Source organism: Bos javanicus, chromosome 10 (genome assembly GCF_032452875.1).
Source record: "Bos javanicus breed banteng chromosome 10, ARS-OSU_banteng_1.0, whole genome shotgun sequence".
NCBI lineage: Eukaryota > Metazoa > Chordata > Mammalia > Artiodactyla > Bovidae > Bos > Bos javanicus.
Window position 1 is genome coordinate 58,142,641 of NC_083877.1, and position 26,052 is coordinate 58,168,692.

General features: G+C 39.1%; 1 protein-coding gene across 2 annotated transcripts; it reads left to right on the plus strand.

The window, feature by feature from the left end:
- Window positions 1-11,363: 11,363 nt before the first annotated feature.
- LYSMD2 (LysM domain containing 2) lies at window positions 11,364-25,192 on the plus strand. Of its 2 annotated transcripts, XM_061428757.1 has the most exons (3): window positions 12,019-12,544; window positions 22,808-23,136; window positions 24,356-25,192. In XM_061428757.1, exons 1-3 carry the CDS (start codon window positions 12,269-12,271, stop codon window positions 24,396-24,398), a joined length of 648 nt encoding a protein of 215 aa, XP_061284741.1. In that variant the 5' UTR covers window positions 12,019-12,268; the 3' UTR covers window positions 24,399-25,192. The 2 variants fall into 2 exon arrangements, with proteins under 2 accessions (XP_061284742.1, XP_061284741.1); XM_061428758.1 differs by lacking the exon at window positions 24,356-25,192 and having other exon boundaries at window positions 11,364-12,531; window positions 22,808-22,960.
- The last annotated feature ends 860 nt before the right edge of the window (window positions 25,193-26,052 follow it).

Below are 26,052 nucleotides of genomic sequence, written 5' to 3' on the forward strand. Positions count from 1 at the left end.
GATCCCCTGGAGAAGGAAATGGCAACCACTCCAGTACTCTTGCCTGGGAAATTCCATGGACAGAGGAGCCTTGTAGGCTACAGTCCATGGGGTTCAAAGAGTTGGAACGACTGAGCGACTTCACTTCACATCACGGTAACTTTATGTTTAGCATTACTATGTTTAGCGTTTTGAGAAACTGCCAAACTGTTTTCCAAAGTAGCTGCACCATTTTATATTCTTACCGGTAATGTGTGAGCATTCCAATTTTTCCATATCTTTGTCAACACTTGTTGATGTGTCTTTTTAAAAATAATTATTATAGCCATCCCATTTAGTGTGAAGTGATATCACATTGCGGTTTTGATGTGCATTTCTTCAGTGCATAATCATATTGAACAATTTTTTCATGTGCTTACAGATCATTTTTATATTTTCTTCAAAGAAATGTCTATTCAAATCTTTTGTCTACTTTTTAAAAACAATTTATGTTTTAATTTATTTTTGGTCGTGCTGGGTCTTGGTTGCTGTGCGCGAGCTTTCTCTAGTTGCAGTGAGGGGCTACTTTCTAGTTTGGTACATGGGCTTCTCATTGTGGTGGCTTCTCGTTGAGGAGCACAGGCTCTAGGGCACACGGGGCTCAGTAGCTGCAGCTCATGGGTTCAGTAGTGGTTGTGCATGGACTTAGTTGCTCCACAGCATGCGGAATCTTTCCTTACCAGGGATCAAACCCATGTCCCCTGCATTGGCAGGCAGATTCGTAACTATTGGACCACCAGGGAAGTCCACTTTTAACTGGGTTATTTTGTCTTTTTATTACTGATCTATAAACCTTTTCCATATGTTCTGATTATAAATTCCTTTTCAGACATATTATTTGCACGTATTTTTTCTCATTCTGTGAATTGTTCTTTTTTCTATTAATAATTTTTTGATGGTATCCTTTGGTAAACACTCTTTATCAGTTTGAAGAAGTTCCTGTCCATTCCTACTTGGTTCAATGCTTTTATCATGAAAGGGTGTTGGATTGCATCAAAGACTTTTTCCAGTTTATTAAGATGATCATGTAGATTTTTTTCATTTATTCTATTAATATGGTATATTACATTTATTTTCAGACCTTAATGAATTATTTATTCCTGAGATAAATCCTACTTCATCATGGTATATAGTCCTCTTTATAATCATTGCGTTTAGTTTGCTAATATTTTGTTGAAAACTTTTTTCATATTCATAGGAGATATTGGTCAGTGATTTTCTTATCTTCTGATGTGTTGACTAGTTTTGATATCAAAGTAATTCTAGCCTTATAGAATGAGTTATAAGTGTTGCTTCCTCTTCTATTTTGGGGAGGCATTTATGAAGGATTGATATTAATTCTTTAGATGTGTGGTAGAATTTACCAATGAAACCGTCTGGGCCTTGGCTTTTCTTTACTAGAAATTTGAAAATTACTAATTAAATCTTTTTGGTTGAATTCAGATTATGTATTTCTTTTTGAACCAGTTTTGTTAGTTTGTATCTTTCTAGGAATGTATCCATTTCATCTAAGTTTCATAGTTTCTTGGCAAACAGTTGTTCATAACATTTCTTTATTATCCTTTTTATTTTTGTTGTATCAATATTGATGTTCCCCCTGTTCATTCCTAATTTTAGTATATGCATTTCTCTGTTTTTTCTTATGGTCAGTCTGGCTAAAGGTTTGTCAATTTTGTTGATCTTTTCAAAGAACCATGTTTTGGTTTTGTTGATTTACTCTATTTTTTTCTAGTCTCTATTTCATTTATTTTGGGTATAATCCTTATTAACTTTAATTATGGCCAAGATGAATTCTACGAAGAATTTGAGGAAGAAATAATACCTATTTTCCATAATTTCTTCCCAGAAAATAGAAGCAGAAGGAACACTTCCTAACTCATTCTATGAGGCCAATATTATCCTAATACCAACACCAGATAAAGATATTACAAGAAAGAAAAATTACAGGTTAATATCTCTTATGAAAATAGATGCAAAAGTCTTCAACAAAGTATTAACAGAGCCCAGCAATATATAAAGAAGTTTACATTACTAGCAAGTGGGGTTTATTCCCAGTATACAAGGCTGTTCAACATTCAACAAATCAGTGAATATACAATTAATATAATCCATCGCATCAACAGGCTAAAGAAGAAAATAATCCTATGAGTGTATCAATAGATATAGAAAAGGCATCGACAAAATCCAACATTCATTCATGATGAAAAGCTCTCAAAAAGGTTCTCCCTTTTCCAGAGGGGACCATCCTCAACATGATAAAGAAGATGTATAAAAAACTACAGCTGACATACCTAATGGTAAAAACTAGATGCTTTCTCTCTAAGATCAGAAACAAAATGAGGATGTCTCCTCTCACTGTTCTGATCCAACATCACACTGAATGAAGCAAGACTAGGAGAGGGAAGGTATATATAGATTGGGAAGGAAGAAATAAAAGTCTTTGTTCATAAATGACATGATTGTCTATGTAGAAAATCCCAAAGAATTATTTTGAAAACCTTCTGGAACTGAACTATGTATATTACCATATGTGAAATAGATCATCAGTCCAAGTTTGATGCATGAAACAGGGCACTCACAGCTGGTGCTCTGGGACAACCCAGAGGGATGGAATGGGGAGGGAGATGGGAGAGGGGTTTGGGATGGGGGACACATGTACACCTGTGGCTGATTCATGTCAATGTATGGCAAAACCACCACAATATTGTAAAGTAATTGGCCTCCAATTGAAATAAATAAATTAATTAAAAAATTAAAAGTTGAGAGATACAGATACATATATATGTATATATCATATATATCATACATATATTATATAACATGCATATCATATATATATCACATAGAATTTACAAGCCATTCCAAAAAATTATTTAATCTCATATTTCTAACTGAATACACATGCAAAGGAAATGGTTATCATTAACTACATTGTTGAGTTGTAACATTAGTATTTTTATTCTCAGATTGTTGTATATGTAATACTCAATAAAACAAACCAGAAACCCTGTTATCTCAAAAAATAAAAAACCTTCTGGAACTAATATGTGATTATAACAAGGATGCAGATTAAAAGTCAATATACAAAGGCAATTGCTTTCCTGTAATTATAATTTGAAATTAAAAACACAATATCATTTATGTTAGTACCAAAAAATGAAGAAAGAAAAAGATATTTAGGTAGATGTATAATATCTATATGATTTAACAAAACTCTGATGAAAGCAATCAAAGATTTAAATAGTGAGCTGTTTCAAGTTTATATAGAGAAAAACTTCATGCTGTTAGGATGCCAATTCTTTCCAACATGATCTGTAGATTCAGTGCAATCTCAATTAAAATCTGAGCAAGTTATTTTGTAGATGGTGGTGGTTTAGTTGCTAGGTCGCTAAGTCCAACTCTTGCGACCCCATGGGCTGTAGCCCACCAGGCTCCTCTGTACATTGGATTTACCAGGCAAGAATACTGGAGTGGGTTGCCATTTCCTTCTCCAGGGGAATCTTCCCAACCCAGGAATTGAACTGGGATCTCCTGCAGTGCAGTCAGATTCTTTACCGACTGAGCCAACAGGGAAGCTTATTTTCTAGATATCAACCAACTAATTCTAAAGTTTATATGGAAAGGTGAAAGACCTAGACTGGTCAATGCAATACTGAAGAGGAAGAACAAAGTCAAGGGCTTAACACTACTAAACTTCAGGATTTACTATAAAGCTACAGTAATCATAACAGTGTGATACTGATGAAAAAATAGGCAAATAGATCAATGGAACAGAATAGAGAGCCCAGAAATAGACTCACACAAATATAGTTAACTTATCTTTGACAAAAAACAAGGCCAACTCAGTGGATAAATAATAGTTTTTTTGACTAATGGTGCTTAGTAACTCAGAGAAGGCAATGGCACCCCACTCCAGTACTCTTGCCTGGAAAATCCCATGGACAGAGGAGCTGCAGTCCATGGGGTCACTGAGGGTCAGACACGACTGAGTGACTTCACTTTCACTTTTCACTTTCATGCATTGGAGAAGGAAATGGCAACCCACTCCAGTGTTCTTGCCTGGAGAATCCCAGGGACGGGGGAGCCTGGTGGGCTGCCGTCTATGGGGTTGCACAGAGTCGGACACGACTGAAGTGACTTAGCAGCAGCAGCTTAGTAACTGGACATCCACATTGCAAAAGAATACATTTAAATGCAGAGTTCTCACCATCCACAAATATTAACTCAAGATGGAACATAGATTTAAGTTCCAAACACAAATAGAAAACAACTTTGGAGAAAATCCAGGTGACTCTGGATTTGATGATGACTTTTTAGATGCAACACCAGAAGCAAATTCATGAAAGAGAAAATTGATGAGTTGGGCTTTATTATAGTTGAAATTTTCTACTCTGAGAAAGACACTGTTAAAAGAATGAAAAGGCAAGTCAAAGACTGGGAAACATATTTGTTGGCAAAGTTGTGGAGAAATTGGAACCTTTGTACATTGCAGCAAGTTGGAATGTGAAACTATACAACTGCTATGGAAAATAGTTTGGTGGTTTCTTAAAAAGATAAACATATGACCCAGCAATTTCAGTCCTAGGTATCTATCCTAAGAAATAGAAAATAAGGACTTGAATAGATATTTATAAAATGCAAATGTTTATTGTAGCATTATTCACAATTGCTAAAAGGTAGAAACAACCCAAGTGTCATCAGCAGATGAATGGACAAACAAAGTGTGATATATCTATATTATGAAGTATTATTCAACCATAAAGAGGACTGAAGTTCTGACACATGTTACAACATGGATGAACCTTGAGAACATTATGCTAAATGAAACAAGTCATATACAAAAGGACAAATATTATAAGTTTCTATTTATATGAAATGTCTAGAATAAATAAATTCATAAGCGATAGAGGTTACCAGGGGCTGGAGAAAGCAGGAATAGTAAGTTACTGCTTAGTGATTATAGTTTTTGTTTGGGGTGATGGAAAAGTTTTGGAAATAGACAGTGTTGTGATGGTTGCTCAACATTGTAAATTGTAATTGGTGCCACTGTACTTACAAATGGTTCAAGTGGTTAATTTTGCTATATATGTATATGTATTTTTTACCACAAATAAAAAACTAATAATGTACTATGAATGTAAAATACTTTATATGGGTGAGTTGTATGATATGTGAATTATTTCACAATAAGGCAGTTAAAATATGCAATTATGTAAATATAGCACAATTTGGAGAAGGCAATGGCACCCCACTGCAGTGTCCTTGCCTGGAGAATCCCAGGGACGGGGGAGCCTGGTGGGCTGCCATCTATGGGGTTGCACAGAGTCAGACATGACTGAAACAACTTAGCAGCAGCAGCAGCAGCACAATTTACTTATCTGTTCTGCTGCTGAATAATTGATTGTTTCCAGTTTTTGTTATTCTGAATGATGCTACTGTGGACTTTTTCACAACATATCTCCTGGTGTACAGGTATGAGATTTTCAACAGGGGATATACAGGGTCTAGTATTGGAATTTCTCATTTGTAGGGAATGCACATGTACAATTTTATAGTTTTGCTTATCTTAGCGAGTGTTTTTCAAAGTGGCTGTATCAAATTATACTCTTCCCAGCAATGAATAGAATTCCTATCTTCTCTGGTCACTGGTCTTGCAAACTTAGATTTTGCCAATCTGGTGAGTGCAAAAGGGTTACTCTTTCATCTTAATGTAAATTTTTCTGATTTTAAAGGAGATTGAGCATCTTTTCATATGTTTATTCACAATTAGGATTTTTTCCTTCTGTAAAATTCTAGTTATGCCCTTGGAATATGTCTTTTTTCATTGTTATATAGGAAGTAGCTCTTTAAATATTCTGGATACTAATCTTTGGTTGATTGCATATGTTAAAAATAAAACATTCCTTACTATCAACATTTATGCAGTTTCTGAATTCAGGTAGCCAGATTTCAAATAATGAAGAACACCTAGTTTTCAGATCTATTTGGTTCTTGCTTTTCATGTAAAAACTAACTAGAATTTGGATACTGAGGGATAATTCAACATTTTATTAAAATACTTTTGGTTCCTAGGACACATGTCTCTTAATTTCTAATTTGTCTTTTTGTTTTCCTTAAAGTATCATCTTGTTAGCAGAAGTTCTCAAATTTAATGTTGTCATGCTTATTAATCATTTATGAATAAAACTTTTTTTAGTCTATCTAAAGGAATCTTGTCTTGAGAACATAAGGATATTTTTCTCTATATTCTTCTAAAAGTTTTGAAGTTTTATCTTTCACATTTCAGTCTGTAATTCAGCTGAAATTGAATTTTGTGTATGGTAGGAAGTAGAGTCTACAATGTAGACAGCTAATTTTCCTGATGTCCTGTGTTTTACAGACTATTTCCCAGTGATCTGCTACCTTTGTCATAGATGAAGTTCTTCTACATTTGTGATTCTGTTTCTGGTTACATTACTCTTATCCACTGGTTTCCCAGCATCAAAATCATCCTGTTTTAACTATTATAGCTTTATAGTAACTCTTGATATCTGGTAGAGCAGTTTCCTTTTCCTTATTCTTCAGAAATATCTTGGTTTTCTGTGAGTCTTTGCTTTTCCATATCAACTTTAGAATTAGCTTGTCATATTTCTTGCAAACTCATTGTTATTGCATAGAATATACAGATCAAGTTTTAGAATATTGAAATTTTATACGATAGAGTCTTCCTGTCTGTGAACATAGCATAGTTTTTCTGTTTATTTAAACTGTCTTTAATGTATTTTTGGGCTTCCCAGGTGGCTCAGTGATAAAGAATCTGCCTGCCAATGGGGGTTTGATCTCTGGATAGGGACAATCCCCTGGAGAAAGAAATGGCAACTCACTCCAGGATTCTTGCCTGGGAAATCTCATGCACAGAGGAGTGGGGAGGGCTACGGTGCATGGGTTGTAACGAGTTGGACATGAGTTAGTGACTAAACCCCAGTGTATTTTCATAAATTAAAAACTTTCTCTATAAAGGTCTTGCTCATCCTTTATTAGACTCTTTGATTCTGTCACTTAATCTATTAATGTCAATATTAATTGAAACTCTTTATCTATAATCTATAAATGTCAATATTAATTGAAATTCTTGAGTTTCTGGGATAAAGTCATCTTGTTTATGATGGATTACTTTTTGTATGCACTGCTAGATTTGGCTTAATGATATTTTAAGATTCTTATATCTTTCTTTATGAGTGTGATACTTCCTCAGCTGGTTTTGGTTATGGCTATACCATGATAAATATGGTTATATTATGAACCAATTTGAAGATAGTTTCTGCTACTTCTGTTCTGAAAGAGTTTACGTAAGATTGGATTGATGTGCTCTTTGAAAGGTTGATAGAATCTTCCAATAAGATCTTCTGATGCTAATATTTTTTTTTGCTAACAAGATTTTAAACTCTAGTACTGATTCAGTTTCTTTAATGGTTATAGAACCATTCAGACTTTCTATTTCTTCATGTATTAGTTTTAGACAAGTTGTTTTTGGTTCTAGCTTTCAAATTCCTCTTGTTTTGATACATGAGGCTGTCTCTTTTTTATTGCTGGCTCAATTATGAATTTCATTAAAAATTAAATTGTTATTTAATTGAATTTAATTAAATTCATTAAAAAATTAAATACTTGTGTTAGGAGGACTTCAAATTAGTTTAGACTTCCAGTTTGCCAGAATCAGAACCAGATATAAATATCTTCAATTTTACTAGACATGGTCCCGTAGCTCTTCAAAGTGGTTGCACCGGTTTACACTGCCACTAACACTATTTGAGAATTTCTGTTGTTCAATAGGACTCTTATCAATACTTTAATTGTCCAGTTCTTCTATTTTTGCTAATCTCATGCCTATGAAATTATAGTTTTAAATGGAATTTCTCTGCTTATTGGTGAGTCTGTCATCTTTTCATTGGGCTCTTGAGTTTTATTTTCTGTAAATTGTCTATTCATATCTTTTAATCATTTTTAGTAGATATTTTTCTTATAATAACTTGTAGGAATTTTAACATATTCTGGATAGTAATTCTTTGTCAGTTATATGCATTCAAATATATTTCCCCAATTTTATACCTTGTCTACTCAAAATTTTAAGGTGCATTTTCAGGACAGAGGTTTTTATGTGTATAATTTGTCAGTTTTTTTCTTTGTAGTTTGTATTTTTGGTATCTTGTTTAAGAAATTTTGCTATCCCAAGGTATAAAGATATAAACATTTTAAAGTTTGCTTTTCCCAATTATGTGTTTACTCAATGTACAACTGATTTTGGCATATGATATAAGGAAGAGATCTAATTTTTTTCCACAAGGATAATTAACTGTGGCAGCAGCATTTTTGAACATAGGTTCATTTCTCTGATATGTGTGGGTCTGCTTCTGGGATTTTTTTGATGTCCCTTTGTTACATTGGTCTTTCCCAGCATCACTACTGTAATGGTTTAGTTCTCATCCCTTTGTTATAACTCTTGATGATTGTGAAGTTAAGTCTCCCTTCCTCATTCTTCTTCAGGAAAGTCTTGGCTCTTCTTAACCCTTTATCTCCTATATGAATTTTAAGATAAGCCTGCCATGCCCTTTGAAGAATCCTATAGGAATTTTGGTTGGAATTTCAAAGTATTTATGTATTAGTTTGGGAAAGAAATGAAATTTTTCATTATTTTGTATCTTCCCATCCATAAGCATGGAATATCTGTTTTTGTTTACACCTTATTTTATGTCCTTTAATGAAATGTAATAATTTTTTACATATAAAGCTTGCTTCTCTTTTATTAAGTTTATTCCTAATTTTTCTTTTGGTATCTAAAAAGATATCTTTCCACAATTATATTTTCTGCTTGTTTGATTCAATTGGTAATTGCATAATGATCTGTGTCTTATAGTTTGAACAGTTCCAATTTTAGACATTATCTGTATTACCTGTAAATATTTTAGTATTGTTTATGATCAGTTAATAACAGGTTTTTTTTTTCAATCTTCATTTCCCTTTCTCCCTCTTTTTGTTATTGCATTGGCTAGGATTTCCAAAACAAAATTAAATAGAAGCAGTGACAGAAGCCTTCCTTTTCTTATTCTTGTTCTCAAAGGAAGTACTTCTGATGTTTCACCAGAAACATCAGTAATGAGGTTTGTTCTGTGTTGTAGGCAGATATACATAAAACTAATTTTGAAGTTCTAGTTGAAGAAGGAAAAAAAAATATATATATATATATGCAAAAAATTCAGTCTGAGCTGCAAATGTAGATGTTTAACTTTGGATTAGGGAGAAATCAGTATAAAATTCACAGGAAGACTAGTTATTTGGAAACAGTGCAAATCTATGTAGGAAAAAAACAACTCACAAAGAACTCTAACGAAATAATATCAAAAAAGCATTGATTCAAGCTGATTAATTTCTGAGAACTAGAGGAAACTTCTAGAGGGGCTTCTAGATGAGACTTGTAGCTAAAGGGGCTTCCCTGGTGGCTCAACTGGTAAGAATCTGCCTGAAATGAGGGAGATCTGGGTTCAATCTCTGTGTTGGGAAGATCTCCTGGAGAAGGGAAGGGCTACTCACTCCAGTATTCTGCCCTGGAGAATTCCATGGACTATACAGTCCCTGGGATCACAAAGAGCTGGACACCACTGAGCAACTTTCACTTTCAGTTTCAGAGGAAACTCTAGCTTTTTGACCACAAAAAGGAATCATGGAGAAAATCCTAAGAATTGTGTTGAATTTATTTCAGACCATTTTACAACTGTTTTGAAGGTGTTTTATGACTTGGGATTTCTTAAGTCTGGAAAAATTGAAAATAACTAGGGACAGCTTATAAATTAGTCCTGATAAGAGAGAAGTGAGATGGTTTATGGATCTTTATACATTTTTGGTGTTAACTTTTCCCCTGCACTTATACAGAGGACTTGGTCATTTTATGAAGCAATTCAGTGATCATTTTCTGCCCCTTTATGTACTGTTCCATCTTTTGGGAATCTCTGATTCTCAAAGTCATTTTCCTGTTTCCTTATTTAGGCCTGTCTTTCCCCATTTTATATCAGCACTTCCAAAACTGTAGAAATTCTGAGGGAAAAAAGGGGGTTCCATGGTCAAATGAGTTTGAGAAGTACAGTGTCAAGCAAAATTCAATCGCTTATTTCACTACAGGACCTTCTAGAGCCTTAAGTATTCTAATGTGCATTGTGACTCCCCAAAAGGCAAATAGAGATTGCAGTGTTTCCTCAAGTAATTGATCATGGAACCCTTTCCAAAGAACATCTAATAATACTGATAGAACCCAGTTCATTAATCTTCAAATAAAGACTTCCGGTTCTTCGGTAAACTTTTCTTTAGTGGAAGATATGCTCTATGCAGCCTCTCTACTAGACTTCAACTCGGAGGTCAATTTCTCCTGTTTTCTTGAAATATTACCCGATCTCCTTTATATTTTGGAACACTTTGATCTCCTTTACATTCTGATCTCCTTTACATTCTGCCTCTTTCTTAGGTCCTGGGATGGGCACTCTGGATACCACCCAAGAGTTCAAGTTCATCCATAGAAGACTTTTGCTAAATAACCTAAAACAGCTTTCAGGATCTTTTTACTCCACCTCAATTCAACTATCAATACTTTTGATGCTTTATTCAAGGCACTGAGCTAAGTGCACACTGCTGAAGCTAAAAAGGATAAATAAGATCTAGTTTTACCTCTCAAGAGTATGTATATAAGAAATAAGACAAGTGTAGGACACAAAACACAAGTTAAATGCTAAGCAAGAGGTACAAACCACCTTGGAGTTCAGTGGAGAAACAGTAACAAGTGGGCATTTGGGGGGCAGGTACAGGTGGGAAGAATGAGGAAAGATCTCATTTTGGGATGTATCATTTGGGATGGACCTTAAATTTTTCTTAAATGTAAACAGAGAGACTGGAGAAGGGTTACAAGCATAGGGTATAGCATATGCCAGGCATGAAGGTAAAAAGGAGGGGCAAGTTCAAGTGCTTCTGTCTGGCGGGAGCATATGGAGTTTGCAGGATGAGTTGTAGATAGGGTATGGCCGGAGCGTGAACAATAAAAATGGAAAAAAGGAGTTGAGTGCCAATGTGAGTTATATAAATACTATTGTCCATAGGAAATCATTGAAGAATTTTTGAGTGGGATGGTGATTCGGGGACCACTTGTTCCTCCCCATCTCTTATCCTGTCTTCTGAACTCTAGTTCCTTTGTCTCTGTCCAGCACAGCCACATATCGAAACTTCAGCCAATGAATCAAATCTCCAGTCTCCTAATCTGCCAATAGGGTACCTCCTCTTGAAGAGCTGTCCAGAGTACAACAGAATCCCGAGTGCTAGATTCTAATAAACGTCCACCCACTCTGTGTAGTATACTATCAGAAGGCAGAAAGTTGAGGAGAGGGTGTTTAGATAAAGAATACAGATAAGAGGTGAAGTTAATGATAAAATTTTGGGGAGTCATGATTTCAGGGTATTAAGGAGGAAAATGATAAGAAAAAACAGCGGACAGGTGGTAAATTCTAAGTAGTGAGCCAAGAGAATGGACTGTAGCTAGGCAGACTTGCAAGGCAGCGCAGAACTAAAATTGGCACTGCTGAGCAGTGAAGAGTGAAACCAGAACGAGTGAAGGGTTTAGAGGTCACACCAGGCCTTAGAAGCACTATCCTCCCCGGAGTGTTGAGGGCACCGAACCCTGAAAGGCTGTTGAGATGGGCCTGGAGAAATTATGTGTGTTTAATGGTCTTAATTTTTCTGTGAGGTCCTGGGGTAATGGGGGCTGGGAGAAGTTGAAGATATAAGAAAGCTGAAGCCTGCTATGGAATCAATAAAGGAGCAGAGCAAAGCTTTGGTGTTTTGCCTTGGGCAGAGTGGGGCTTTGTCGGCCCGGCGCGGGATTCCACCTCGGGACCGAGGGCGTCTATGGGGCCCCAGTGGCTACACTGCCGGGAGCCTTAGCGCTCTCCGCCAGTCGCACCGCGGGGCCAGTCGGGTGGGCAGGGTGGAGCCGAGCGGTCCGCGGGGCAGCAGCCGGAGCTCGTTTCGCTCTCCCTCCTGCAGGTGCGCCTGGAAAGGCGGACGCGGAGGAGCGGGCGGCCACCATGGCGGGCCCGTATCTTCCCACCGAGGCCTCCAGCCCGCCGCCCCCGCGGAACGGCCCTTCGCAGCCCCTGTGAGGAGGAAGAGGAGGTGGCGGCGGACGAGGCGCCGCCCCTTTGGCGAGCTTCCCGACCCGGCGGCCGCCGCAGGACCCATGGCGGATTCCTCGCCCGCTCCGTCCCTGCGGGCAGGCGGCCCCCGTGAGCCCCGGCCCTCGGCCCCCTCGCCACCGCCGCCGCACTCGCGTTTGGGCTCCGAGGCCGAGGAGGCCGAGCTGTCGCTGAGCCTGGCACGCACCAAGACCCGCTCGTACGGTAGCACGGCCAGCGTGCGGGCGCCGCTGGGCGCCGGCGTCATCGAGCGCCATGTGGAGCACCGGGTCCGCGCCGGCGACACGCTGCAGGGCATCGCGCTCAAGTACGGAGTCTCGGTGAGCAGGGCTGGCGGCCGCGGGCGGGGCGCGCGAGGGGCCAGGCGTCGAGGAGCAGCCAGCGGCCCCCGGCGGCTCGGCCTCGAGCCGCTCGCCCAGCGCGCGCTGCCGGGACAGCGACGGAAGGCTATCCCGGGTGGGCGCATCGAGTTCCCGATGCCCTGCTCACACTCGGATAGGATCCGCCGCGTGAGGAAGGCCAAAGAGGACCAGGGCATCGGCACCACCTGGACCCAGATTCGCCCGATTTTCATTCCGGGTCATACTGCTATGTAATATTTCCTGAAAGCCGAACTGATGTGTGGGTTTGGGCAGATAATTTTGTTTTCTGGGTAAACAAGCACTATGATGAGTCAGGAAGGGTACAGTTGTTCCCGCCGGATGGTTCTGGTTCTATTGATTATGCTTCTTTATTTAGAAGTGAAATTACACTCCTGGGCTCACTGGCAACTGTGAATGTGACACCTGTCGCTAAGCAGTGGCCAAGAATGTGGTCCAGGTGAGCTGGAGAGCTGTGTTTATTATAAATTTATAAGTGCAGGTGTGCCTGTGCCTTGGGCCTATTGCATTACACCTCTGGGAAGAACATGGAAACCCGAGGGAGCATATTTTTCATTAAAATTACTTATAATTAACTCTAAACTATGTGATAGCCTTTTTACATATGAGTTGTTACCAGTTTTCACTGTTCTTCCCTGAAGCACCCGAGACAGCAATAGGAAGAAAGGTGATCTTGTCTTTATCTTTCTCTGCAAGTGAAACTCTTTCTGGCTCTTCACCAGTGACAGAGACTGAGTCATCTCGTTTGCACACCCAAGCTGGTGTGTGTTTACCTGGCAGGTCCTACTGTCATTTAAGAGCAGGGATCTTGCTGTGCAGACATGTACCGAGGATTTCGTGCCGTGGTTTGTCCTATTCCGCCTGCTTGGGAGTTTCTAAATGTGAACATAGAACTTCAGTCCTTATATTTGCATTCATGGGGACTGGTTTGAGCCAGAAGAAGCAGTTAGGAAGTTATCAGTAGCTACACCTTCTGCTGAGGGCCTGCTGTGTGCCAGGCATTGCATTTGTCCTGTACCATCTTGTTCTTACTCAGTTTGATTTCCGCTAAGGCTTGGAGATAGGTGTAATTAATCTCCTTTTTACAAAAGAGAAGTAAGGATATTTTCCAGTATTCCATTCCAATATTCCAATGCTTATTCATTGAGATTAGCTTGAATTAGCACAGTGATAAAACATTTGCTTTGCTCTAGGTATTACTTCTGATTTCCATCCTTATTTTTATCCTAGTCTTATCAAGAGCTATCTTGCTCATTTTGATTCCTCCAGAAGGACGGTTTTTTCTCTGTGGTTTCTGTGCATCTTTTCTATTCAATACTAGGCCAGGCTCACTGTACCTAGGAATCCAAGATATCCAGAGAGTGTCATTTCCCTGACCCCTACCCACAGCAGTCTCTCTGCTCCTCATTGCCCTCCATGATTCCATTTGGGTTGCTCAGAGCTCCTGAACATCTGTTCACTGCAGTTCTCCACCTTTGATCAAATGCTTTCTAATCCCTGTTTTCGCTGATGTAGAGCCTGTTCTTGATAACTTTATCATCGCTTCTCATTAAAGTATAAGTCAGATTTTTTATTACCTTTATAAAGACTTAATTGTATGATGTTAAGCTCAAATATAGTGAATTGGGAACTATAATCTGTAACCACAATCTATTTTAGTGTTTCTCAACTGCACCCCTATAGATACTAGGGACTGGATAATTCTTTGTCTCAGGGGACTGTTCTGTGCGTTGTAGGATGTTTAGCAGCATCTCTGTTCTCTGCCCAGTAAATGCCACTAGCACCACCCCCCAACTCCCATCTAGAAATTCATTGACATATTCCCTGAGAAACCCTCCCTCTTGGTTGAGTACCAATGGTTCTCATTTATTTTGGACTTTGAACTCCAGTTGATGAAATTTTTAGAGACTCTTCCCACTGGTTATACAGAACTAGTAAAAGTGCAGATACTCACCATAACAGTGAAGTGATATTATTGCAGTTATTAACTACAGATGTTTGGATTTATTCATTGAAAATTGGTTTTATGTGGAAGTTAAAAAGGCAGAAAGGTTTTTCATTCCTCAATTAAACAGAAAGAAGTTGAGTTAGTTAAGTTTCTCATATTGATTGCCAAGATCACCCACATCGTATTTAAATTAAATTGCTTAAAGGAGTAGGTGATGAGAAATTGGAGATTTAGAGCTTATCTCAAACCTACTGGATCAGAATATCCAGTAAAGGAGCCCAGGAATGTTCCTGTTTTATAAGCATGGCCCCTTTTCTCATTCAAAATGCACTGTCCCTTCTTGGGATCTTTGAACTTGCTGTTCCATCCATCTGTGGGGAGCACTTTCCCTGATAGCTGTGTGCAGGGCCATGTCATAGCTGGGGGAGCTGTGCAGTCACATAAACTCCACGCTTAGAGGAATCCTGCAGTTAATGCTCTGCTGTTGCTGTCTTTAAATGTTTAATAATTTGTTAACAGTGGCCCCACATTTTCACTTTCCTTGTGCATGTGTGCTCAGTCACTTCAGTCGTGTCAGACTCTTCTCGACTCTGTGGACTGTGGTCTGCCAGACTTCTCAGTCCATGGGATTCTCCAGGCAAGAATACTGGAGTGCCATTTCCTTCTCCAGGGGATCTTCCCAATGCAGGAATTGAACCCATGTTTTCTGCATTGCAGATGAATTCTTTACCAGCTAAGCCACCTTGGGACCTGCAAATCATGTGGCTGATATTGGCTTTGTGACCTGCTCTCTCACTGCCTTCAAGTCTTTGTTTAAATATCTCCTCCTTGAGGCCTTCCAGGCCACTCCATGTCAAATTGCAAGCTTCCTTCACCCCAGTGCCCTTCCTCTCTTTCCTGTTTCGCTTTCTCAACAGTGAGAATTTTTTTTTTTCTCCAGCTTCTACCTTTCTGGTGATACACTAGTGAATAACTAAAAGTTCTTATCCTCATGGAGCTTATATTTTAGTCAGTGGAGACAGTAAGTAAACAAAGTATATTATATGTCAGGTACTGACAAGCAAAATGAAAAAAAAAAAAAAATTAAGCAGGGAAAGGAGATTAGGCTGGTGGCTGTGGCTGCAATTTTAAATGTTGTGTCCATGGAAGACCTCAGTGAGGGAAACTGAAACTACCGGGGATGAATCGAGAAGCTATTAAATATAGTTCAGATCTCAGACAGACTTGCTGGGGCTGGAATTTCCCGGGCTGTGCTTATCTGCACTGAGACATTAAGTCCCTTCCCCTAACCCAGTATTCTGTATTTTGGTACAGCTTTTTCGGTGATGCCAGTTCCTTTCATTGGGGGCAAGCCTGTGAAGGGAACTGACCAATCGGGCAGCTGCTGGAAACTTTTTGTTTCGAAGCCCTGTGTATAACTAGAAAGTGAGTGAGGGGCAGCAAGGGCAGCTATTATTTGCACACACTTTGTCTTTTTTGTTTACCCCCTCACAACTTCCCTGACCTCTACCCTCTCCAGACAGTTGTGCCAACCCCCCACCCTGTGTCCAGAGTCACTTCCTGTCCAGTTTTATTCCTAGGGTCTTCTCTTTGTCTTCCAATGAGCTGTTGAGCCCACTTGCTTTTTCACACTTCTCCTATCAGAAATCACCTTGCTGAGAAAAGGTGAAATGATTTTCATTTTAGGGGGAACAAGTGCGGTGAGTTAGAAATGTAAGTGTATGTAAACTTTTGTGTTTAGAACTTTAGCCCCTTCTGCTGTTACTGGAAATTGTTGACTTTGCTGGTCAAAGGGGAGAGAACCATAAATAAATGGTATTGCCTGTTGTAAGAGGTATGGTACTAAGGTAGCCCTTAGTAGCTTTAGGGTTTAATAGATTCTCATGCCTTTTTAATTTAAAACCAACTTTATCAAAGTATAATTTATATACTATAGAATTCACCCATCTTAAGTGTACAATTCAAGGATTTTTCAAGAGTTGTGCAGCTGATCTCGGGTGGCCTTAGCCTGCAGTGGCTTGGAGTGGGGCTTAGGTTCCCAGTCAGAGATTGAGGCCGGGTCACGGCAGTGAAGGCGCCAGATCTTAGCTACTAGACCAGTGGTCAGAGACAAGGGCCCTGACCCTTCGGCTTTGCAGAAAAGAATTTCCACGGAGACAGAAAGTACTGAGGCAAGTAAAGTATTTATTAGGAGGGAAAAAAGAGTACAGTATGTGTGGATAGACACATGGGCAGATTCAGAGGGAGAGTCCCTGAGTTGTGCCCTCGTGGCAGTTTGAATTATTTTTGGGGGCATTTTCTCCAGTTTTCCTTTGGCCAATCATTTTGATCTGCCTGGTTCACAGTCCATATTTGGTGTATCTCAGGATCCACCCATGTGTCTGCACACATCGCTTAGCCAGGATGCATTCTACCCAAAAGGTGTCTGGGTAGAACATCCCTTGACAGAATTCTCCTCTGGCCTCCAAGGAGCCTTTCTGAGCATGTATGGTCAGGGAAGTCTCCTGACTTCGAGAAATATGTGGTCTGAGCAGGACCCAGCCTCCTCCCCTTTATTGTCCTGCTATTCTTGTCTTCGAGTTTCCATCAATAGAGAATGAATCTCCAATTGCTTTACTCTGGGGGGCCCATCTGCCTCTGGCCTTCCAGCCGTGACCACAGTCCAATTTTAGAACATTGCCATTACCTTGCAAGGATCCCTTACTCCCTGTTCCCTTCCGTCATCCCAGATAACCATGAGTCTGCTGTCTAATCTCTAGGTTTGCCTTTTCTGGACATTTCATAAATGGGATCTCATATATTATTCTGAGATAACATGGAGAAGAAATAAATTCTTTTCCTTATTAGCACATGGCAAAGGAGAAGTCTGATCATCACTAACCCTTAGAATTTAATAGGAGACAGCCAGGTGAGGAGGTTGAATCCAGCACTCACTAGGAAATGATCTTGAGAGAATCCTTTAACATTTAAGTCTTGTTTTCCTATAATGATAATAATAATCAAATGAGAGTTGAGTGTATATGAAAATATTCCATAAATGACACAATGCTGTGTTAAATGTTTATTATGTATCCTGAAATGTTTGGGAGGGTTTTTTTTTTTTTTCTTTTAAATGAATGGAGAGGAAGAAAAAGAAGCTTTGAATATTGCATCTCCAGTTAGGTAGGTGGCCTGATGAAGCTGATCCAAAATAGCCTTTGGGGAGAGTTCTTGTTCAGGCCCAACAGCAGCTACTGAGATCACTTTTCAGGAGACATTTTGTGAATTCAGAGTGAATTCACCTTTGCACCGTGTATTTACAGGGGAGTCATTTTAAACAAGTTGTTGATAGATTTGTTCCATCTGATTTTACCACAGTGGTCCTTGGGGCTGTCCTGTCAGCTCTTACTCGATTATTCCATAATCTGTTTCTTAGTGAGCAGATGGTAAATTTCACTGAGTCATGCTATCAGTCCTGATTAGGAAAGACTTTTAAAATGAAAACATTTGGCTGCTGTATCTCCCCCTCCTAGTCATCTGCCCTCAGGAAACAAAGGGTTGTTCTGCATTACTCTGAAAAGGTCACACTTTCTATTTTCATCACTCATTGGGTAGTTGGAAATACTGAAGGAGGGCAGGTGGGAAAGGTGTAGAGTTTTTCAGCTCTTCTCGGATTGGATCGTGACTTTTCTTAGTTTTATGTGAGGTGAAATTCCCAGAACCTTAGACCCATCTAAGTTCAGATGAAAGTATAAAACATTCCAAAGCAAATTAAAATATTTCACTGTTTGGGATTATTTATATCCCTTGTCTGTGCTACTGCAGTTTCTTATATAACTGGGCTTCCTGTTTCAACTAACACCTCTTTCTTACCAATCCATTTTCCATAAAGTGGGATGATCTTCAAATCATTCCGCTCACTTCCTCCACACACCCTCCAATGGCTTCCCATCACATTTAAAATAAAATCCAAATTTTATTTATTATATGAGTGGCCTACAGCTTGCTCTTTACTCTCTACATTTCAGCCGTGAAATTTCAGCTGGGGCCTTGTAACTACTGTCTCTGGCAAGAATCCTTTTTTGTTTCCCCTGACTTTTTGCATGGCTGGTTTCATTCCTTAACTTTACTATTGGTTACAGAGTTTGGAGCCTATACTTGTAAAAAAAGAACAAGTTAAGATCAAATTAAATAGCTTTTAAAAAGAAAAAAACTTAATGCTGTTACCTTGGGGCAGTGACAACATGTTATTCATCTGGGATTGTTTATATGAAATTTTCTTTATATATTTTTACTTTGTGGGAGAAGTATTTTTTATTGAGAGAAAATTCCTACCTCCTTTTCATTTGCTGAATACATGTTAGGATCTGCCCTTGTTGCTTTCTCAGTTTTAACCAAATTTAATGATAGTTGCTAGCATTTTTAAGTGCTTCCTGTGTGCCATGCATTGTTGTAAATGTTTTACATGAATTAACCCATTTAATTGTCATAATAATATTATATAAAGTACTATTATTTTCCTTAATTTACAGAAAAGAAAACAGACATAGGGAATGATTAGAAAATGGTAAAGCCAGGGCCCTTGTTTCTGCTTGCAACCTTATATTAACCTCATTTATCTGTTTTCACCTTCAGTTTCAAATCTGCCCGTCCTTAGATTGGTTCCCACCTTGATGCCAGCTGTGGATGTTGCTGATGTTCTTGATGCTGGCATCTGTGTGTCATCTTAAAATCTAGATCATCAGACTCAACATATAACTTAAATACTTGCTGGCAATGCTGAAATGGAGGTGAAGCAGTCCCTGACCTGGAGAAGCTCATAGACTTGTTAAAAGAGGCAGTTCTATTATTGCATCAATGGTACAGTGGCATGCACGAGAGCTGGGGGCCCCAGCCCTCACTCCCTGGGGACTCCCTGGCTTTACCCAGCTGTGGACTCAGTCGCTTGTCTTGTGCTTCCTGTCATAAGCCCCTTGCCTGGTTATGATGGCCTTTCTTGCTCTAAGTGATAGATGTATCAGAGTCCCCAAAGACCACAGCTAGCGTACTCCAAGGTGTGGCCCTTGAGGGTTTAATGCAGAGACATTTGTAGAAGTGGGAATAGGATTAAGGGATTAAGGGATGGTAAAGACGAGCAACAGCAGGGAGACATTACTCCTAGGCCTGAGGGCCGGGGGAAGGAGTGTGGTACCCGAAACTGAGGAGAGTGGGAGGAGTGGACAGCGGGGCTCCAGGCAGGAACTCTGCCACAGAGGGATGCAGGTATGGGAGTCATGGTGAGGCCATGCTGCTGGTGGCCTTCTTTTGGAACACCGACTGGAATTCTAAGAACAAGGGGCCTTGGGAAGTGCAGTTCTGATGAGGTCAGCCTCCTGGGGTCAGAATAGGCTCAAGAAGACTGGGGTATGGATTGGAAGCTGAGGGTGGGTTTAAAGGAAGAAAAACCAACACAATAGGTAACTTACTACTGCTTTCTGGTTACTTCTCTGGGTTCATCTTTTAGGCCTATTTCTCTGCACACGTGCATGCATGGTTAGTCATGTCCAACTTTTTGTGACCCCATGGACTAACCCACGAGGCTCCTCTACCCATGGAATTCTCTAGGCAAGAATATGGGAGTGGGTTGCCATTTCGTCCTCCAATTTCTCTGATCTATGTTAATTATTAATCCATCCATCCTAAGCACTTAGTGTATATATCTTTGCTCGACCTGGGAAGCTGTAGAAATAACAGGTCTTGTCCTGAGGGAATTCACAGTTTATGGTTGATGTTCCCAGCCCATACTCAACAACCAGATCCTGGTGTTCCCAGCTGTTTCTGCCTTCCATCATTATTTCCAGATCACAGTGACTATTAGCAATTGTAGGCCTCTGCCAATAAGTATTTCAATGGGTGCTGTATCAATGAGGTTCTTGCATTTATAAGGGACAGAAAACTCAAATTGAACTAAGCAAAAAAAACAAAAAAAAACAAACCCCAAAATGTGGCATTTACTGGCTTATTACTGGAACTGAAGGGCATGGGGGTATTTGGGCTTCAGGCTTTGGTTCAGCACTCTAATGGATCTCCTCCAAGGTGACCTTGTAGTTAAGTTCCTTGTGGTAAAGGATGGCTGCCAGCAGCTCCAGACCCATCTCTTTCTTGAAGGAAAAATAGAAGTCCTTCACTTCCCGGACCCAGCAGAAGTCTCCTTGCATCTCTGAATTGTTCTGAGGTGGGACTGTGACCTGTCAGGACAGCTTGGGCACCGTGATGCTTCAAAGGGCAGGAATGAGTCATGTGTTCACCTTGGAGCCAGGAGAGGGCTCAGTGTCCTCGGAAGCCCTTGTACTAAGAGAGATGGAGGACGTGGTGAAAACAAGAGGCCCTAAAGGCAGACTAGGATATACCTGAACCTACTCTGGACACATTTTCAAGTTCTTAAAGTGCCTCAAATCTAAGCCTAAACTAGACCAGAGACACTTAATAATTCTGAGATTTTAATTTTGTCTCTAAAATGTATCTGCATATGTTCTTTCTCACCCTTGCCTTCTCTCCTTTAACTAGAAACTAGAACATAAACGACCATCCTACACAAAAAATAAAAGATAGCATTGAATGTGCTATTTTGTGGATTCAGCTTATAGTTAGAAAGCAGGAGGAACAGGGTGTATTTTATTTGACTTATTTTTTCAGGCACTTTGAAGTAGAAATCTAATTCTTTCACTCAATCGATTTGGCATTAAAGGATCCCAGAATTGGGTTCCATTAGTCATGTACTTTAATCTTGGTGTTGTATGGACTTCAGAGTCAGACAAAAATTCTGGCTTATACAGAACCATGTACACTTGGTCAGATCAGTCATCTCTTGTGCCTTAATTTCTTCATAGGAGAATGGAAAGTAAGTACCATTTACTGCTAAATTGTCTCTCCCTTTCACATCTATGTCTTTACATCTGTGTCTCTATCCTGTATGCATATTTACATATAAACTCCCATTTAATCCCTCCAACTACCCTGTGAAGGGTAGATGATACCTGTTTTATACACGAGGAAATAGGCATAATGAGAGAAGTAACAAATTTATGTTCAGTTTGTGTTGGTGAAGCTGGATTTGAAACCAGATCTTTCACATCCCCAAGCCTGTGTGCTTAGCTATTATTCCAAGCTGTCTTGTTGACATATCTCACAAGATCAGATGGTGTAGTACATGCAAAGAGCCTACTAGCATGGTGCAAGTTCGCAGGCTAGTTGGCTGGAGAAGCCTGCAGATGCATGATAGTGTGGTGTGATGAACCTAAGCAGGTGCTTCCCTGACAGTTCTGCACCAGCACAGCCGAGGATGCTGTCTGCACCTACCTGCATTTGGGGACCTAGGCATGCCACTTCAATCTCTTGAGTCTCCCTTTCCCCATTTGTAAAAGAGATAATATTGCAGAACTGTTAGGAAGGTTAAATGAGGTAACACATACAAATTCCATTTCCCCTTTCATCCCTACCTTACATCTCCATTTCTTTGGTTTGGAGGAATTCACAGGCTGTGAAAGAGTTTGAAGTTTTGAAACCTGTATAAAATTCTGGCTTCTGCATCTCCCCATTGCATGATGATTCCATGGCATATAATCTCCTTATTTTGTTTCTTTTATTTGTAAAGTGGATTTTCAAGTACCTAATCCATAAGGTAGAGAAAAATAAGATACTCCATGTAAAGAGCTCCCTACCTCTTTCCTTACCTGTCCCACTTCTACCCATTCTTCAAGCCCCCATCTAAAGTCAAAAGAGTCAAAATCAGAACCCCCACCTTCTCCGTGAGGCCTTAATGACGGCAGTCCCAGCCTACACCATTCTTCCTAATTTTTGTACTTTCTTCCTTTACCACCTTCTGTGTCCATTAAATTTACCAAACACAATTCTAGAGATGGGAAGCACTCCATAAAGAAAATCACTGCACTGTGTAGTTTGTTTAAATCAGATAATAGAAATGTTAAAATATGATTGAAATGTATTAAATAATTGCTAAATATTCTACATTTTTTAACTTCAGGGATTTAAGTTGCTTGGTAAAAGCTGCCTTAGAGGGGAAATAATACAACTGGGGAAAAGTTAGTCTTTCTTCTTATAAAATTGTGAAAGAGAATTTTCTGGCATCTCTTGAAATAACTGGGGGTGTCTGGGAATCAAGAATCTCAAATCCAGAGAAAGCATATTTTGCTCATGAGTATTTTTAGCTTATGTTGTGTAATAAGCCCTACTTTTGGATTTATTTATATGTAACTGTTTTTTTTTAAACATTTTAGATGGAACAAATTAAAAGGGCAAATAAACTGTTTACCAATGATTGTATATTTCTGAAGAAAACTTTGAAAATCCCAGTTATATCAGAGAAGCCTTTGCTGTTTAATGGACTTAACTCAGTAGATTCTCCAGAAAATGAAACTGTTGATAGTTTTTCTCATGAAGAGGAGCTGGTAGCGGCTGGGGAAGACGTCTCTCCTCTCAGCCCTCAAGAATTGGATGTTCAGCCCATGCAGCCTGAGGAAGTATCAGCCAGAGATTTTCTGCAGAGGCTGGACTTGCAGATTAAGTTATCAACACAGGCAGCCAAGAAACTGAAAGGAGAGAGCAGGTAAAAATACCCTGGAAAAATGTCAGAGGCTGAGTAAATTCCTCTCAAGATGTCCTTGCTTGGTCAACTTGTCTTTTTTTGCCTTTAAAACTAGATTTTAATGCTAGAAAAGCATTTTTAATGTATAAAGTGTAAACAGAGCTACTGCATTCTATATAAAGCATTGTCTGTTGCAGTGCTTTTATTTGTGGTACTTATAAAAAATTTACTTCTTTGCTTTAATAGCATAACTATCCAGCTAAGCAATTCTGGAGAGTGTCCAAGTAGACCTCTAGTTGATACCATCAGAGGAACCAGTGTCCTAGAGAATGCTTGTAAAATGCTGTTCTTTATGAAACTTGTCAAGGACATTGTCTATATTGGTTACCAGATGTTTCCTAAATAAGGTCTCATGTGAACTTTTCCCTTTATTCTTTAATTTGGTACTAAGGCAAAACTTTCTCTTATAGAATCGATTTCCTTCTTCCTTTATGATTCCTAGAATGACACAACTTACTGTGTTTTCTTTTTTGCCCTGGCTACCAGAAAGCTTGCAGCCAAAACTGGTCCTCAGTTCAACTAACCATTGCTGATGGTTAATGTATTTTGTTGTTATTTAGTTGCTCAGTCATGTCCGACTCTTTGTGACCCCATGGACTGTAGCCTACCAGGCTCCTCTGTCCATGGATTTCCCAGGCAAGAATACTGGAGTGGGTTGCCATTTCCTTCTCCAAGCAATCTTTCTGACCCATGGATTGAACCCGAGTCACCTGCTTGGCAGGTGGATTCTTTACCACTGAGCCACCTGGGAAGCCCTTAATATATTTTATCCTGCTTTCCATAGTCCTGATTTTTAATTTCTGTTTTACCCATCTTATTATATATATATGCCTTTTGTTGTAGGTACCTCAAATCCTTTTGACAAAGAGGTAGACTATTAAAGATACAAACAAATATAAATGTGAGTTTAATTAACTTATAATTTAATATAAATTTATATAGTATAAACAAATACAAATATATGATAAATACTATTCTTTATTCCAATAACTGAGACAGCAGTAAAATGAGGACAATGAAGTATACCTTAGTGTTTGCATTTTGTACAACTTTCAAGGCATGCATGATGTTATAAATTGATATAACTCCTACCCTGGATATTAAGTTGTACAATGAATATATGTATTTTCTGAGTACAATTTTTAAACACTGATTTATGCTGTGTTTCTTTTTTTTTCAGAGATGAAGAAGGTCTCTATACAGCTTCCCTTTATCACAGTTAGATGATCAGGGGGCATAATCTAACCTGGTTAAGAGATGGCTGGATCATAAAGAAACCAACAACAGATGATTCAAAAGCATCCTTTTGGATTCTCATAGCAATGGCACCCCACTCCAGTACTCTTGCCTGGAAAATCCCATGGACAGAGGAGCCTGGTAGGCTGCAGTCCATGGGGTTGCTAAGAGTCGGACACGACTGAGCAACTTCACTTTCACTTTTCACTTTCATGCATTAGAGAAGGAAATGGCAACCCACTTCAGCGTTCTTGCCTGGAGAATCCCAGGGACGGGGGAGCCTGGTGGGCTGCCGTCTATGGGGTTGCATAGAGTTGGACACGACTGAAGCGACTTAGCAGCAGTAGCAGCAGCAGCATACATCTTTAAATCACAATTAATTAGTTCCAGCTACGGCAGTTGCAATGAAGTCACTAGTTTGCTCAGGCTTTCTATGATTTTCAGTCTTTATTATGGCATGATAGCAAAACTGTGTCTTAATGCTCATCACTTTTGCAGGTGGTGGTAGTTTTTAGACTAGCTTTTATAAATACTAGCTGACATAAAGCCTCAAAGACTATTTACATATTCAAGCTGAAACAATGTTTATCTCCTGAGAAATCCTAATTATGTGAAAAACATGGTTGCTGTTTAAGTGATGCTGATTTTGCTATGTGTTTATAATTTAAGTGCTATATATATATATATTTCGATATGTATGACTATAAAGCAAATTTTGTCTGCTATTTTGTAAAAATAAACTACAGAAGCCTGAATGAGAAAATAAACTATGTTTTCATAATTGCGTCTTCAGTTTTTTCCAACAAATGGGAATACTAGATTTTTAAATTACAGTTTTAAATGGTGACAGCTTCTCTAATGATCTTTATTGTTATAATCACAATTTTGGAAAAGGTTTCAAAAATCTAAAAGCAAATAAATTGCAATTACCAGTAACTTTTGCATCTAAGTAATATCTGACTTGTGTTTCAGATATAGTGAAAACATGGGATATATCAAAGAAGAAGTAAACAACACCATGACTAGACACACTGGTAAATTCTAGCTTAAATTTCATTGATAAGTCATGTTATAGAATGTTGCAGTCACTGTTGCTCATTTGAAGGACTAAGGACTTAGTTAGCTTTTTAGTCACATAATTTGTCTTTTATATGTGTACGAGTTACAGCAGTAAACTTTAAGCAATGCATTATTTATAATGAAATATTTTTTATTGGAGTATGATTGCTTTACAGTGTTGCATCAGTTTCTGCTGTACAATGAAATAAATCAGTGATATATGTACATATATCCCCTCCCTCTTGGGTCTGCCTCCTACTCATCTCCCCATCTTACCCCTCTAGGTCAGTATCACAAAGCACCGAGCTCAGCTCCCTGTGCTACGCAGCAGGTTCCCACTCCTTATCTATCTTACATATGGTAGTGTGTGTATATATGTCAATCCTAATCTCCCAGTTTGCCCGGCTCTCCCATTCCACTACTCCCGGGTCCACACACCCATTCTCTATGTCTGCGCCTCTATTCCTGCCCTGCACATATGTTCATCTGTACCATCTTTCTAGATTCCACATATATGCCCTAATATATGATACTTGTTTTTCTCTTTCTGACTTACTTCACTGTGTATGACAGAACTCTAGG

What these genes read in the sequence shown, in the direction of transcription:
- LYSMD2 (XM_061428758.1), top strand. Translation starts at nt 11,834, where the DNA reads ATGGAATCAATAAAGGAGCAGAGCAAAGCTTTGGTGTTTTGCCTTGGG. An exon ending in CTGCAGGGCATCGCGCTCAA is followed by an intron (nt 12,532 to 22,807) that starts GTACGGAGTCTC and finishes TAAACATTTTAG; the next exon opens with ATGGAACAAATTAAAAGGGC.